This window comes from Ambystoma mexicanum, chromosome 8 (assembly GCF_040938575.1).
Source record: "Ambystoma mexicanum isolate Mex_15411 chromosome 8, UKY_AmexF1_1, whole genome shotgun sequence".
NCBI classification, from domain to species: domain Eukaryota; kingdom Metazoa; phylum Chordata; class Amphibia; order Caudata; family Ambystomatidae; genus Ambystoma; species Ambystoma mexicanum.
This window is the reverse complement of record NC_090929.1, coordinates 401,111,763-401,126,708: the sequence shown is the minus strand read 5'-3', so window position 1 is coordinate 401,126,708 and position 14,946 is coordinate 401,111,763. Positions and strand designations below refer to the sequence as shown.

At 45.8% G+C, this 14,946-nt stretch overlaps 1 protein-coding gene across 1 annotated transcript in view; it reads left to right on the top strand.

Moving 5' to 3' along the window:
• The window catches only part of POLE3 (DNA polymerase epsilon 3, accessory subunit), a 274,341-nt gene extending 272,067 nt beyond the window's left edge, over positions 1-2,274 (top strand). Inside the window, exon 5 of the mRNA XM_069609898.1 lies at positions 678-2,274. Coding sequence (XP_069465999.1) covers positions 678-850 — 173 coding nt within the window. The 3' untranslated portion in view covers positions 851-2,274. The remainder of the gene's footprint in view (positions 1-677) is intronic.
• The last annotated feature ends 12,672 nt before the right edge of the window (positions 2,275-14,946 follow it).

Genomic DNA, 14,946 nt, shown 5'->3' with positions numbered 1-14,946 from the left:
CCTTGCTTCGTTGCACCTTGAAACACTTGTGTATAGGCGCGTTATAAATGCCATATCATATGAAGCTGAAGAATGTCTGTTGCTTAATTGGTATAAGTTCATTATAGGAGCTGCTAGCTGCTCTCTATAATCTCTACTTCATCCCCATATACTCTTACCTTCTGGCTAAATGGAGATGACGAACTGAAGAAATCAAAGCTGTATGGCAGTGTAGCATGCATGTCCGCAGGGCTCAGTTTTGCTTAAGATGCCTGGAAACCTATTCTATATCACGCAATGGGGATTGACATCTGAAGTAAATCGATTTATGAACTCAAGGACTAACGTAACAGTTACTATCTTGAGTAATTTTTATGTGGGAGTGTAAAATATATACACAATTCATGAAGACCACTCAAACTTAAGTGAACCAAAATGTAATATTTAAAGGAATGGTTTGCCTAAAATTTTTATTTAAAAAATAAATGGGCAATATTTAAAAAATATACTCGCACTTTTTTAAATAAAATTCCTATGTAAAATGTTGAGCTATTCAAGCTCAAAATTTGCAAAAGCAAGCACATGGGCGCATCCATTTTGTGAAATAGTTGTGAAAGGTAAACTAAAAGCAGTTCATACAATGTAAAGCATTGTCGCCTATTTTTGTCTGTTGACTAGTCCTTGTGTTTTCTTTGCAGCATACAGGCGTGGGCAAAAGGGAAAGAAAGACGCCACAGAGCAGAAAAAGAAAGACAAGGACAAGAAGACCGACACAGAGGACCAAGACAAGAACCGGGAAGAGGAGGATGAGGAGAGGGTGGAGGAGGAGGAGCAACACGAAGAAGAAGAGGAGGAAGTGGTGGACAATTGAATCGATTACTGGCACAACATGTGGGGAAATGGAGAACCGGACTCAGTTATTACTGCCTCCCTCATCTCTTGGGTTGCTGTGCAGCAAATGGAACTTGTCATTGGGAGTTTAATGGAGCGACAGGGATCCAGTGGTGTAGAGAGAGAGACGGTTACTATGAAAGCGTTCATTTAAAAAGTGGAAACGAAGCTGCCATCAAAAGTGGAAAGTATTCCTCCTGTTGCAGAGTAAATGAGATTTCTTCTCTTCTTCTGTTCAACAAGGTTTTATATTTCTCAGTTAGGTATTCTTTGACATTCCTAGGTAGTTGTCTAGTTTCACAAGTAATTAATGTCCCTATTAATTGAGGCATTGCCATTTCATCACTAGCTATCGCCCTTGCACGGCCTTTATGATGTTCCTGTGATCTGTCAATGCAATCATGGTCTAGATTCTGCCAACCACTGCCTCTAGAACATTCTGCTGTTTGGATATCTGGAATTCATCCCAAGCTCCATGTTTTGATGCTTCATTGCAGCTTTTGTTGGAATCTGATGATCTAGCCATCCTTGACACCTATAGTCTGACCCTCCAGTTTTCTTTCCTTGTCAGTTGCAGGAACTGTATCTGTTTTATGTGACGCCAGCTTCTTGGTGCGCTCAGTCGTGTCTAGATATCATGTGTGCTTTATGTTGAGCATGTCACTACTGCAGGCGCCTGTGTGTTAAAGTTAAATGCTTTCTAGATCTGTCATATGAGGAAAGTCCTGCTGATATCAGTGTTTCTGCGTTTTTCCTTCCTGCCACTGGCCATTACTGAATTGAAGCTTTTTCAGAATTCTTGAGTTGCGTCACTGCTTCACTACAGAATGAAAAATGCATTTTCAGTTCTAACCAAAACACTATGGTAGACCTACATGAGTATGGCGGTCTAGCCTATTTTTTTGTGATGGTTTCGCCTTAGGGTCTGAGTGGACATTCAGAAAGGTAACTTGAAACTGCAGTGGATAACCATAAAAGCGCTAGCAGGCTGGGGTGGTCAAGGCACTTACTTTAGGGCTTGGTCGAACAGTTAACACTTAGAAATGGTGTGTCTGATCCTGAAAAAATTTGGCATTGTGCTTTTTGGGAGCTCAAGATTTGTATTTGATCAGCTTTTATCGCAACTCCTACAGAATGTTCAGATAGCATAGTAAAAAATGTTTGCTGTAGGAAGCAGTTTAGCATTCAATTTTAATGAGGTAGTTGTAAACCCTGTTCATGTTTTGTAAGCCTTTTAAGTGATTACTAAAACCTATAGGCTGGAATTCAAGATTTGCTTTTGTAGCTGATGTGCTTCTCTTGGAAGAGATTCTTAGAAACTTATTGTGTGGCCATGGAAGTGAACCAGTTGGGTTCTACCTTTTGATGGTTGATAAATAAAAGTATTTTTGAATTTAAATAAAACTTGGAGCAGGCATTTTTACTGGCACTTCCTGAAGACAGTTGGTAGCGACGTTTCAGGGCTACTACAGATTTAAACCTCGAAGCTAAGGACACCTGCTAAAACATTCCTTTTTAGTGCAATGAATTCTGCGGTCCTATTGGTGTTTTTGACGACATTTCCTGCAACAAAAATGTCAAGCATTGAAAATTGGCCTCACTGCCAACATTTTGGCGTCAGACTTGCAATAGTTGTAGGTGCAAGCTGCCCTCAAAGTTATTTAAAGAAAGTGACTATTCTCCAGCATGTCTTTGGCATGGATTCACATGCTCATGAATATTCCCCGTCAGGCTGGGAATCCTCGGAAAAGAAAAAATCAGTATCAGTTTCGTTTCTGATCTGTCTTTCTCAGTAGTAACCAATCACTGATCTCTGGGTCATACTGCCCACAGCCAATGACTGTCCTCTACCTAAGCCCCTCCCCTGGCAGCCATCCTCAGATTTTTACCGCACGTTCAAGTGTTGGGAGTCCTTGTGCTTTAGCTCTCGAGCTTTGCTGCATTTTCGTGCTTTTTTCAAAGAGATTTTCACATTTTTCGGTTAAACAGAGCCTCAAGCTCCACCGTTTCTCCATCCGATCAACAGGGACCGATTTAGGATTTTCTACGCCCCTCAAGGGTGAAGTTTTCGTCGAGTTACACTTCTTGGGGGAGTCCAGAAGTTTGAGGCCTACCCGGACGACGAGAGCGCCAGCGAGGTTCCAAGTCAACTGTCACGCCCGTCGCTTCCGGAGCCGCAGGACAACTCGGCGGCCATTGTGTTGGCAATACAATCCTTATGTACGGAGATAAGGACGAGATTGCCCCTACCACCGACGGAGGAGCCGGAGCCAGGCCCGACAGAGGAGCCAGAACCAGGCCCATCGGGAAGTCCCCCCCAAGCAAGAGGAGACGGATCCATCCAGCCCCGCCTTTTCAGCCCTCTCGGCCTGCTCAACCTTTGCCCCTGTCCCTGGGGATGACACAGGAACGGCCACGGATGACGAAGGCGGTGACGACGGGACGGATCTCCCATCGCCTCCGACTCGGGCCTCCACGCCCAACAAGATTGGGTCCTTCCACGCTATGATTGCCAGGGCATCCAAGCTCTTCCAGCTCTGCCCTGAAGAGAAGGAGGGATTCCTTTACCAACGGCGCGAAGCCAAGAGGAAGACGGTCCTCGCCGTGCCTCTGCTGGATGACATCTGGGACGAGGGACTCGCCCTTCTCAAAAACCGGTCTATGACGCCTGCTAAGAGGGATCGGTACGAGAAGAAGTACCGGGTCACTGACGTGGCCCCCCTGTGCCTTAGGGCGCAACTGACCCCTGACTCGGTCGTCTCAGCGGCGGCCAAGAAGAAAGCGGGAGGGGGCATCGGCCTCAACATCAACTTCCCAGCTGGACGGCGAAGGAAAGAAGCTGGATGTGATGGGACAATGAGTTATCTCGTCGGCGGCAACAACTATTAAGGTGGCCTACGCCCTTGCGATCGTGGCCCGCTATGACAGGGAATTGTGGTACAAGATCGCCCCCCTGTTGGACTTCCTACCGGACGACAAGAGGGCGGAGGCCCTGGAGATCTTGCAGGAAGGTGAGGTGGCGTCAGACCATGCCATAACTGTGGCAACGGACATTGCTGACACCGGTTTCCGCCAGCTAGGCAACGGCGTTTTCCTTAGACGGCGAGGGTGGCGCAAGGCGACGGATTTCCCCCAGGACGTACAAACCAACGTGTTGGACATGCCCTTCGATGGGAACAAACTGTTTGGGAAAACAGTGGATGAGTCCTTCCAAGCCATCAAGGCGGACACGGAGACGGCTCGGGCCCTAGGAGTTCCCCAGCAACGACGGCCGTCCTTTCGGAACTCCGGAGGCAAGCAAGTTGTCTCCAAGGGATTCGGCAGTGGCTCCTCTACGTACCGCCAGGCGGCCCGCCCCTCGTCGCAAGAAGCCTATGGGGACGAGGCAAGTCGGGTGGATCCCACCGTCGTCGCCAGGGAGGCGAGCACGGCAAGGCGTCCTCCAAGCATGACTGAACCGACCGTGGCGTCGGGCCCCCACCGAAGCACCCCGGTGGGAGGCCGGCTGGCGAAGTTCGTCAGCATGTGGGAGTCCATCTCCACCGACCATGGGGTGCTGGACGCCCTGGCCCAGGGGCACGCCCTCGAGTTTCTAAAAAAAAAGTGCCCCCGCATTCCTCCCGTGGCCAGGAAGGAAAGCCACGTCCCTCAACTACTACTGGAGGTAAGGGCGATGCTCAAAGGTGCCATCAAGCTCGTCCCGAAGAGGCTCCAGAGTATACTCAAGGTACTTCTCGTGAAGAAGACAGGAGGAGGGCGGCCCATCCTGGACCCGCGACGACTGAAGAAGTACATCAAGGCACAGAAGTTCCGGATGGTCATCCTCCAGCATGTGCTGGGACAGCTGGAGGAGGGCGATTTCCTGTCGTCGTTGGATTTGGAGGATGCTTACTTCCACATCCCCATTCTAAAAGGACACCGAAAGTTCCTCGGGTTCGTGGTCAAAGGACGGCACTACCAGTTCAAGGCCCTCCCGTTCGGATTGAAGTCGGCACCCAGGGTTTTCACCAAGTGCCTCGCACCAGTGGCGGCGTGGCTGCACGTCTACCCCTACCTGGACGATTGGCTCATCTGTGCAGGGACAAGGGAGCTCGCTGTAGTAGAACACACAGCGAAGACCGTCCAGCTGCTCACAGACCTGGGGTTCTCCAACTTCCCGAAATCCCACCTGGTCCCCTCGCAAGTCGCACTGTTTCTGGGAGCCAAGCTCGACACAGTGGCACGTCTGGCCTCGCCGTCGGAGGAAAGGACAAAGGCCATCCCGGGCAAGGTGCAGCGTCTGCTGGCCACGGACGTGGCCTGGGTGAGGTCCACTAAGTCCCTCCTCGGGATGATGTCATCTTGCATATATCTCGTGCGCCTGTGAAGGCTTTCGGATGCGCCCTCTACAGGAGTTCCTCGACGCCCGCTGGATCCAAGCGACGGGCAGCTTTCTGGACAGGATCCCTCTCGACGAGACCTTCCGACGAGCGATCCGGTGGTGGGGCACCCACGCTCATCTGGCGGCAGGGACAGACTTTCAGACCCCGGCCCACCAGGTAACAGTGACGATGGATGCCTCCCTGGAGGGGTGGGGAGCGTACATCGGAGATCTTCACGCGAGAGACCTCTGGCTCCCGGAGGAGAAGCCGCTCCACATCAACATCCTGGAGCTCCGTGCAGTGTTCTGGGCCCTCGGGTCCTTTCTCCCGTCCCTCAAGGGCAACGTGATGAGGATCTTCACCGACAACACCACCACGATGTTCTACATTCGGAAACAGGGTGGAACCAGATCCCCTGCCCTATCCAAGGAAGCCCAGGATCTATGGCATTGGGCCGTTGCCCAAGGGATGTTTCTGGTGCCGTTTCATCTGGGATAAAAAAAACACCATCGCTGACTCGCTCAGGAGAGAGCTGCGCTCGTGCCACGAGTGGGAACTATGCCAGGATCAAGTGGATCGACTTTCAGCAATGGGGCAAACCCCAGATCGACCTGTTCGCGACGGCGACGAACTCCAAATGCCAGAGGTTCACCAGCAGGTTTCCCCAGACGAGGAGCATGGGCGATGCCTTCTCGTTCCCCTGGGACGGCCTGTTCCTATATGCGTTCCCGCCGTTGCTGCTCCGACTCAACCAGCTCAAGAGGTCCCGGTGCAAGATGATCTCGCGTGGCCGAGGCAGATCTGGTTCCCGGACCTTCTGGACTTGTCAGCATCCCCACCGGTCAAGCTGCCGACGGACGCAGATCTTCTTTCCAGAGAAGGAGGCGCCATCCTTCATCACGACCCGGAGTTGCTGAACTTGCAGGCCTGGCTCCTGCAGCACTAGAGTTTGGAGGGTACGATATTCTGGCTGACTGCAGAGAGATCCTTGCAAAAGCCAGGGCGTCCTCAACTCTCAAGTGCTACGGACATAAGTGGAAGAGGTTCTCTGTCTGGTGCCGTGCACAGAAGATCAACCCTCTACGGATTACGGCACCTCGTGCTACCATACCTGCTGTCGTTGGCCAAGGCTGGACTAGATCACGCTTCCATCAAGATACATCTGGCAGCGATCTCCCGATACACCAGCACTACAGGACGGTCGTCCTTGTGGTCTCATCGACTGGTGAACGAATTTATGAAAGGACTGTTCCAATCGTTCCCGCCAGTGAAGGCTCCAGCCCCGGCGTGGGAGCTCAACGTGGTGCTGACCAGGCTCATGGGGCCGCCATTCGAGCCTTTGCATTTGGCTCCTTTGAAGTTCCTGTCGTGGAAGACAGCATTCCTGGTGGCCATCACCTCCGCACGACGTGTGGGAGAGATTCAGGCCCTATCCTGCAAGCACCCATACTTGACTTTTCACGATACGAGGGTGGTGCTGAGGACGCACCCCTCCTTCATGCCCAAGGTGCCGTCGGACTTCCATCTTAACAAGCCCTTGGTGTTACCAGTTTTCTTCCCATCGCCTTTGTCACCGGCCGAGAGGACTTTGCACTCGCTGGATGTAGCGAGAGCGCTTAAGTGCTACGTGGACCAAACAAAGAGTTTTCGGAAGACATCACAGATGTTTGTGAACTTTGGACCTGTGAACCAGGGGAAGGCTCTCTTGAAGGCCTCCATTTCCAGATGGCTCTCCGGCTGCATCATGCACTGCCGTCCGAGAGCCCATTCGACCAGAGCGATCGCTGCTATTATGCTGTTCTTGTCTGGTGTGCCCCTGCTGGACATCTGCAGGGCTGCTACGTGGAGGTCGACGCACACCTTCACGAGATTCTACTGCGTCGACCGGGATTCCAGGGCGGAGTCCAGAGTCGGCCAAGCAGTGCTGCACAACCTGTTCGCCTGACGGTGGGCCTGGTGGGGAGGTAAGAGTCTCTTAATGTTGAGTTAATGTTGAGCCTTTTGCCACCTCCCATGGTTGTGCATGTGTGTACTGCTATGCATTCTTATATTCATGAGCATATGAATCTATGCCAGACCCCATGCTGGAGAAGGAACAAGTTACTTACCTGTAACTGTTGTTCTCCAGCGTGGGTCTGGCATGGATTCACATGCGAACCCTCCCTCCTTCCCCGCTGCGGCTATTCACTTGGTCATACTGCCACTTTACGTGCTACCAAATCTGAGGATGGCTGCCAGGGGAGGGGCTTAGGAAGAGGACAGTCATTGGCTGTGGGCAGTATGACCCAGATATCAGTGATTGGTTACTACTAAGAAAGACAGATCAGAAATGAAACTGATGCTGATTTTTTCTTTACTGAGGATTCCCAGCCTGACTGGGAATATTCATGAGCATGTGAATCCATGCCAGACCCACGCTGGAGAACAACAGTTACAGGTAAGTAACTTGTTCCATGTACATGCTCTGTGTTTTATTTTTTTTATGTGATGTCTGTTGCTGATAAGTTCCCTCTTCATATACAAAAATCAGCACATGGCAACTAGGTTAAGCAGCTGAACGGGCTTGGTATGTTGTCAGTCTGGTCTTTTGTTGTATGCCACCAATCACTTGTTACTGTTTTGAATGTTCGTGGCCATTATTGTAAAGTTGTTTATTTTTGTAATTGTGGTTTTTGTTTTCGGCATTTGGTATATTTCCTCATTCCAGGACCATCATTCCTATGAATGAAGTCTATTTGTAGCACATCACAGGTTACAGCACAATGCTACCGGGAGCCTGAGACTGGATGCCACGCTTGTAGTTCCAGTCACCTTATTCACATTTCTTAATCTCCTGTAGTGGATTTGTCTGATCTCTTTTGGAGTCTGAGGTAGAAGAATCTTGAATGAAAAACATTGAAAGGCATTTGACTTATCCCCTCTGTGGTCATGGCTCCTTTAAAAAAAAAAAGTTTCTGGCATTTGTTTACTTTAAAATGCATACGTAACTGCATCTAAATGTGGGCTTCTTACTGAGCGCCCAAATGATACTGTGCCTGCCTTTTCTTTGTGGAGTTCATGAACATTTAAGGGAGATTTTTGCGAAGTAGAGTGAGAAAGATATCTTTAACCCTTGACAAGTTTTTTCTGTGGACTATTTTGATTAAGCTATGTGTCAAACAGCACTGTCCTGTAAAACCAATACCATCTTCTGGATCAAAAGGCTTGCATTGGGGTAATTTTCATACCCATAATGCTTTGCTCCAGTGCCTCGGTACTGGAGGTGAGCGTTCAGTGATGCTCAAATGGCTTTTTCTTTCAAATTTCAGGTGGAGGGTTTCTTTTTTTGTTTTTTAAGCCTTTTAATAAACCTACCATAACTTTGCTGGTGTTTTCTGCACATATGCTCCAAACACAAAGCGATCAAGACTATACTACACTAATGATCCTTTATAACTGTAACTAGTATGCAGCTGTCTGTATCCTTGAACGATCGATCTTGGTTTCATTAAGACATGTATAGCTATGTATAAAATAGTGCTGCCCACTTGAGACCATTTTCTGGAACAAGCTTGCATTTGGGCTAATTTGCTCTGAACTCCTGTGATGCGCTGTGGCATGTGTGACTTTGCCCAAATGGCTGATTTTTCTTCATAAAAACCTCCACATGAACACCCTAAAAGCGTGTGATGCTAGCATCCAGACTCCCTATGAGAGGAGTTCTCCGACACTGGCTGGTTGGGTTGCGTTGCTACTGCCTGTGGTCTCCCCGATGTCCACAATTGCAGTAAACCAATCTTTTGGCAAGGCAAACAACAGTTATGGAAAAGGATCGTTTAAACTGCTGTACTATATGGGGCATTTATGTCACCCGAATCCCCCTTGCCTACGTTCCTCACCTTTTACTATATGGTACTCCTACTTGGTCCAATGGTGGACCTGTACTCCTCTTCATGTCTGCATTGATTGGTGGCTCTCGCTTTACAATTGATAAAAATGCTGTTCATGCACCATTCCCATCTGGAGCACGATTGTGCATTGGAGAGGGTGTTTTGCGTGCAATGCTTCTGTTCTTTTGGCACATGGTAATGATACGGAAAGCTTGCTTTTTAAACTGCTTGTCCTTCTCGTCACAAAATTACCGTAAATGTTCTTAGGTCAAGCCTATGACTCGGGCCGCTGTTGACAATTACAGTCCAGGTAACCCTTCAATTTCAATATTGTTTGCCCCTTCATTGAATGTTATATTTTTCAGGCCCAGAAAAAAGGTTGAGGATGGCTCTGATCAACAAGATGACTAAGCAAATGTGTAAACGTCCTTATCAAAGGAGAAAATAAAAAATCCTTTTAAAATATCTAATTAGTTAATCTTGTATTATGTATTTAATACCAGTAAGCAGTCTCCAAGAATGGGATAGGGATTCAAACCAATTTTGCTCTGTTGTTTTGCTTCCAAGACAATCGCTTTGCCCCTGAGCTATCATCTCCTACTGACTCTAATGGTCTTCGTAGCAACTACACCTCGTTCATGTGATATACAGCATCGAATGTATGTTTTTTGTTTTTAATCTTCCTGCAGAGCTGCATCCTTTAGGTGGTCATTAAAGGACAAGCCACCACTCTCACTCTTTCTTGATCAAATCATCAGTACATGCTCCAGACATCTTATGGCAAAGTAACTATGTGCATGCAATTAACACTGCTACCCAGCAATTCTCACCACTTCATGTTATGTTAATGGACATTGACAACCGGGAGAGTTAAGTTTGCATGATCTCACATAAACCGTAGCGCACAACCCTGCTGTCAACATGTGCGTCCCATGGAGAAAAACCTCTTGGCGACTTATCGCAATCATGTGCCTCCATGGAGAGGTGATTGATGCTCTCAACTATAATGCATATGAACAAAATCTTTCATAGTTACTTATAGAATATTGTTTGAAGATGATTCTCAAAAGAATTAAAGAAAGTAGTTCCCATAGTAATCTGTATTAACATGTAATTGTAGAGTGGGCCACATCTATTAAGTAGCGAGCTAGCGATATAACGCAAGTTATTACCCTTCTTTGGTACAAAATATGGCAGAATATCTACCATTGTTTCCTGTGTCCAAGGTGGCTTAATTCCTTTTTCTCGTGGTCGCGTTAAAATGAAAATCAATTCTGTAGTGGCTTTTCTTACTGCTCTATTGGTGTGGCTGTGGGTGGGAATGAGTTCAATGGGGGTTCATATTTCATGCACTGGTTTATCTTTCCGGTATGCTTCGCGTCCATTCGCTGCAACACCAAACTGGTCTTATCCGCAAAACCACAGCACAAGAAAACCGTTTGTTCTTCATCCATTATCTGGATGGCAGCGTTGGATGCATTTCACTCCCCCCCCCCATATGTTGCCCAATTCTTTGTCATGCCACAGTTGGGTTCGTGTGGTACTGCTGAAAATCCCTGGAACAAGTGGACAAACAGAGTTGAGCGTCATCAAAGGGGCTGTTACCAATGGGTGTTGAAAGAAAGCAGCATTTGGTAAAGTCATGCCTTGACGCAAGCAAGTTTGTGTCAAGACAATAGTGTTTTTAATGACGATATAAACTGAGAACTTACTCATAAGCATTTGTCAGCGCATCATAACTCAGTCAATACACCATTGCGTACCCCTTAAAATATGAAACCTCACGTTGCTCCCACTCCCTTAAAACAATTTTACATCTCCCTTATACATCAAAAACTGCATTCAATGACATGTATTCCACCAATGGACATTTTCATAGTGCACAATTAAACCACTTCCCTTGACCTGCCTTCCAATCGTCGGCACAAGAAATGCTATTTCGCAATGTTAAAAGCCATGTGACACTGCCATACATTTGTCTGTACCGCGATAGGTTGCTTAATTACACAATGTTTATGGTCTCCAACTCTGATTACGTTCACGAATCAATGCACATTATATTTTTTATCTTCTCTTCTTGTGAAGAAAATATCAATTATGAATGTTATCAGAAGTTGTTTATGTATTATCGAGTTACAAACCGAACTCATGCCTTGGTTTTATGATAGTTGCACAGGGAGATTCTCACGGGCTGAAATACTCCACTCCCTTTTTAGTCATTCATAATGCCTTTAAAAAAGGCGCAACTGTAAAGGCTTCACAGTGAGTAGCAACAGACCGTTTACTTTTAACATGAAAAAGCACAATTTGGACAGTGTTTTTGTTTCTCCTAATCAATCTACTCGAAAAATATATTTAAAGTGTATGTTCCGATTCTTGGGACCGAGTTAATTGTGGACCTACTGAGTTGATTAGGCATGTGTCCAGTTGATGGTGAATGCCAGGATCGAACCCTGGTCGACTATATTCTGGTTGAACCAGGCATGGCGTTATCCCTGCTTACCAGAGCACTTATGATTCAATGACTTTGTTGTTAAATAGATTCTTACTTCTCACACTCTCCACAACAGCATGTCGGAAACGCCATATCGAATCGTATGTTTGAAGCACCTTCTAACTAAGGGCCTGATTTACGGAGCTTTTTCCAATGTTGTTTTGCCATTCTAAAACATTTCTGTGAATTAGGTGTTAAGTGTTTTCCCCCGAAATCACTGCACGCAATACTTGCATTCATATACTTGTTACTTCAGTGAGGTGAATGCGTGACTTGAGTCTGACTTTCCGGGGTTTGGAACTGTGATGTGGCACGGACCAGCTGTATCATGAGGGGCAAATTCCTCTTTTCCATGACCAAATATTCACCTTTACATGCTAGAGAGGAGAAGAATGTTGTTGCTGTGTTGTTCAGAAGGTACAACCTTTAGTCATAAACGAAAAAAGCACAAAAACCACATCAGCAACAAGGCTCGTTCCTCTATCACATAAATAAAATAATCGCCTGTTTCTGAGTCATCCTTGGTTTGGGAAATTAAACTTTGCATAAAATAGTTTTACGTGAAAGTAATTCCTGCCTCAGCTTACTTCTATTTACTCACAGGAGTGTACAATACCCTCAATCCCTAGGTGCATCTCAAGAGATAAAACAAAATAATGAAAGGTCCTTGGTCACTGGATATGCCCAACTGATTTCCAATCAGTGTGCTCCTACTCAGATGTTTTGAAATGGCTTTTGAAACCTTTATTTTCATATTTATCCTGTGTTCATTACACAACATGTTCAGGAAACGACTACAAGCGCATCACAAAAATCGAAGCTCATTTGGTGCATTAGTCCATCCCATATGTTAATTTGTAAGGCACTCCAGGTTTTTCCATCTCTGGTCTGAACAAATAAATGCCTTGCCGTATAGGCGAACACATAGCATTATGCTGTAAATGAAAGCACACACGTATGTGTTCCCAAATCTACAATATGCGCGCCTAAGGAAAAAACATGACGTGAGTCACTAGTTTAGCTCATTATTTTTTTTAAAACAAGACTACTGGGAGTTTTGATGCCCACCTAGCCCCCTCTTGTTCATCTGCCAAGACCACACACAGAAGCGTGAGATTTTTTAACTACTTATTTTACTTAACTATCTGCATGTTGTACATTAAAACGATGTTTTTTCCCGATCAGTTGTGTTTTAGTCGCACAACACATCAATTTGCATTACCGAGACACAGATTTGCTGCAAGATGGAGCCTGTATCACAGTTTTCTTGGTTGTAGGTGCTGAACATGTTTTTTTTTTTTTTGATGATTGGGAAACATGGGGGCATTTTTCATATTGTTTTTGTCAATGTCAGTTAAAATCATAAAATCCATGTGAAAATCATGCCAAAGATAATGCTCAGTGGTTGAGTCTGCCTCTGGATTGGGGGTGCTGAAGTGCTCCCACATTATGGAAGTTGCAGGTAGAAGGGAATCACTTGGAAATGGCGTTCAGTCTGAGCAACTGCTGCAGGAAAATACCTCAAATGAGAGCAGAGCATGTTTAAACATGCAACAACAACAAAAGAACAGTGGCGAAGGGCACAATCTTGCCCTACACATTACTGTACCCCACCACACATGGTGGGGTAGGGGGGTCCCATGACTAGACTCCATCTCAGCTTTCAGATTGGCTTGCTGCTCACAAGGATTAGCATCTCTTTCTGAAACAAAATTGGGGTGGAAGATTTGTTTTATTTGTTAGAATTTTTGTTCAGCGCTGGCCCTTACCTAGAGGGTCTCAGAGTGCCTTACAAGGTTCTAAGGTTGAAAGGGTGGGGGGTGAAACGGGAGTACCACTTTCAAATTTTCTTACAAGAAAATCTGTAACCGACTTTTCAAGAAGATTGGCTAACGGCACGTTTTAAATAATTCTTACATTTGAATAATTGGTTGACATTGATTATGGTTTCTTTTGTAGGAGGCCACTATATTAATTTTAAAGTCTTTGGGTACCAGTCCAATTGTGATTGAAAAATGTATATCGGTCTGTTGTTCAGCTTCTCGATTGTGTTTAACAGTTCCTTTAAATGTTTTCGGGAGTCAGCAATACCAATGGGAATCTGATTGTTTGCTCTTATTTACCAAGAGCTCAAATTGAGTGGGCGATATGATGTTGAAGATCTCAGTATTGGATACAATGGCTTACATTGGGCAATCTGAGCTGCTTGGGTGGGACCTCTGTGTCTCAGTCCAAGCTCTGTTACGATGAATGCCTTTTTGAATTTCATTGATTTTCACCTTGAGCAAGTCAACTATGCCTTCACAGAGAAGTTGCACTAGGTTTGGTTTTATTTTCTGAACCTCAATATTATAAGCCGATCAATTATTTTGTCAGTTCCTTTTGTGCTGAGGAGACTTGAAGTGATCGATAGTGAAAATGGAGTTAGGCTTTTTAAAATAAGATTTGTATTTGCGTCAGTGAATCTAATCGGGAGCAACTTAGTTAACTAGGCTAGGCTTTGCGTCATTTTCTTTCTGTGATGCTTTCAATTTTGTTTAGTTTTTCTTAACTCAGGCTGAATCATTTTCACTAGTTTCATGATGGCATTTCTTTAGTTATCAAGAAATGTTTCGTGAAATCCTTTCGTGAGCCAATGATTGTTACCCTCATATGTATCATTTTTGTAGTCAATTTCCAGACTGTAAGCAATCTAGAAGTTGTCAGTTGGACATTTTGTTTTCCCCCATTTTCGACTATAAATATTTGATACATGAATACAGTGCAGTGGCTAGGCCAGGTAAATTAGAGAGATGTTTGGATTAACTAATCTGAACTGAAAACAGTAATTGGTGTATCATGCATCGATCATGTCGCTATTTGGTTAAAGGGTATTACTGTCAAGTTTGAAATAAGATTAGTTGATGAATGGGGATGATGATTCTTCCACTTAAACTTGTACGACTCAGGGGATTCATTTTTTTTTTAAAAAGTGTGCAAGTAGACCTGCCAGCTACATTTTTTATCAAATGCTATGTCTTGCTTAGGCGGTCCATATAGGAGGGCAGCAGATCTTCTGTTTGCTCCATTATCATGGGGAAGGGGTCTGATCGCTTATAGCAGGTCATCTGCCCTGTGCTGCTTAGGAATGTGTGGGAGCAAAGTGCTTTCGAAAAAAATGCATTGTGAGCTTTGGTCCATGAACGTGCCCAAGCACAAAAGGAGGGAGTGTGTTTTGCTGCTTGCTGATGTGTTAAAATCTGAAACACACCAGTTAATTGGTTCGTTTGCAATTATAGTGTAGCTGATTCAGAGGAACCTGTGAAGTTTTTTCTGCTCCGTTGGGAGGATAGCTCAGATGCAACTCTGGAAC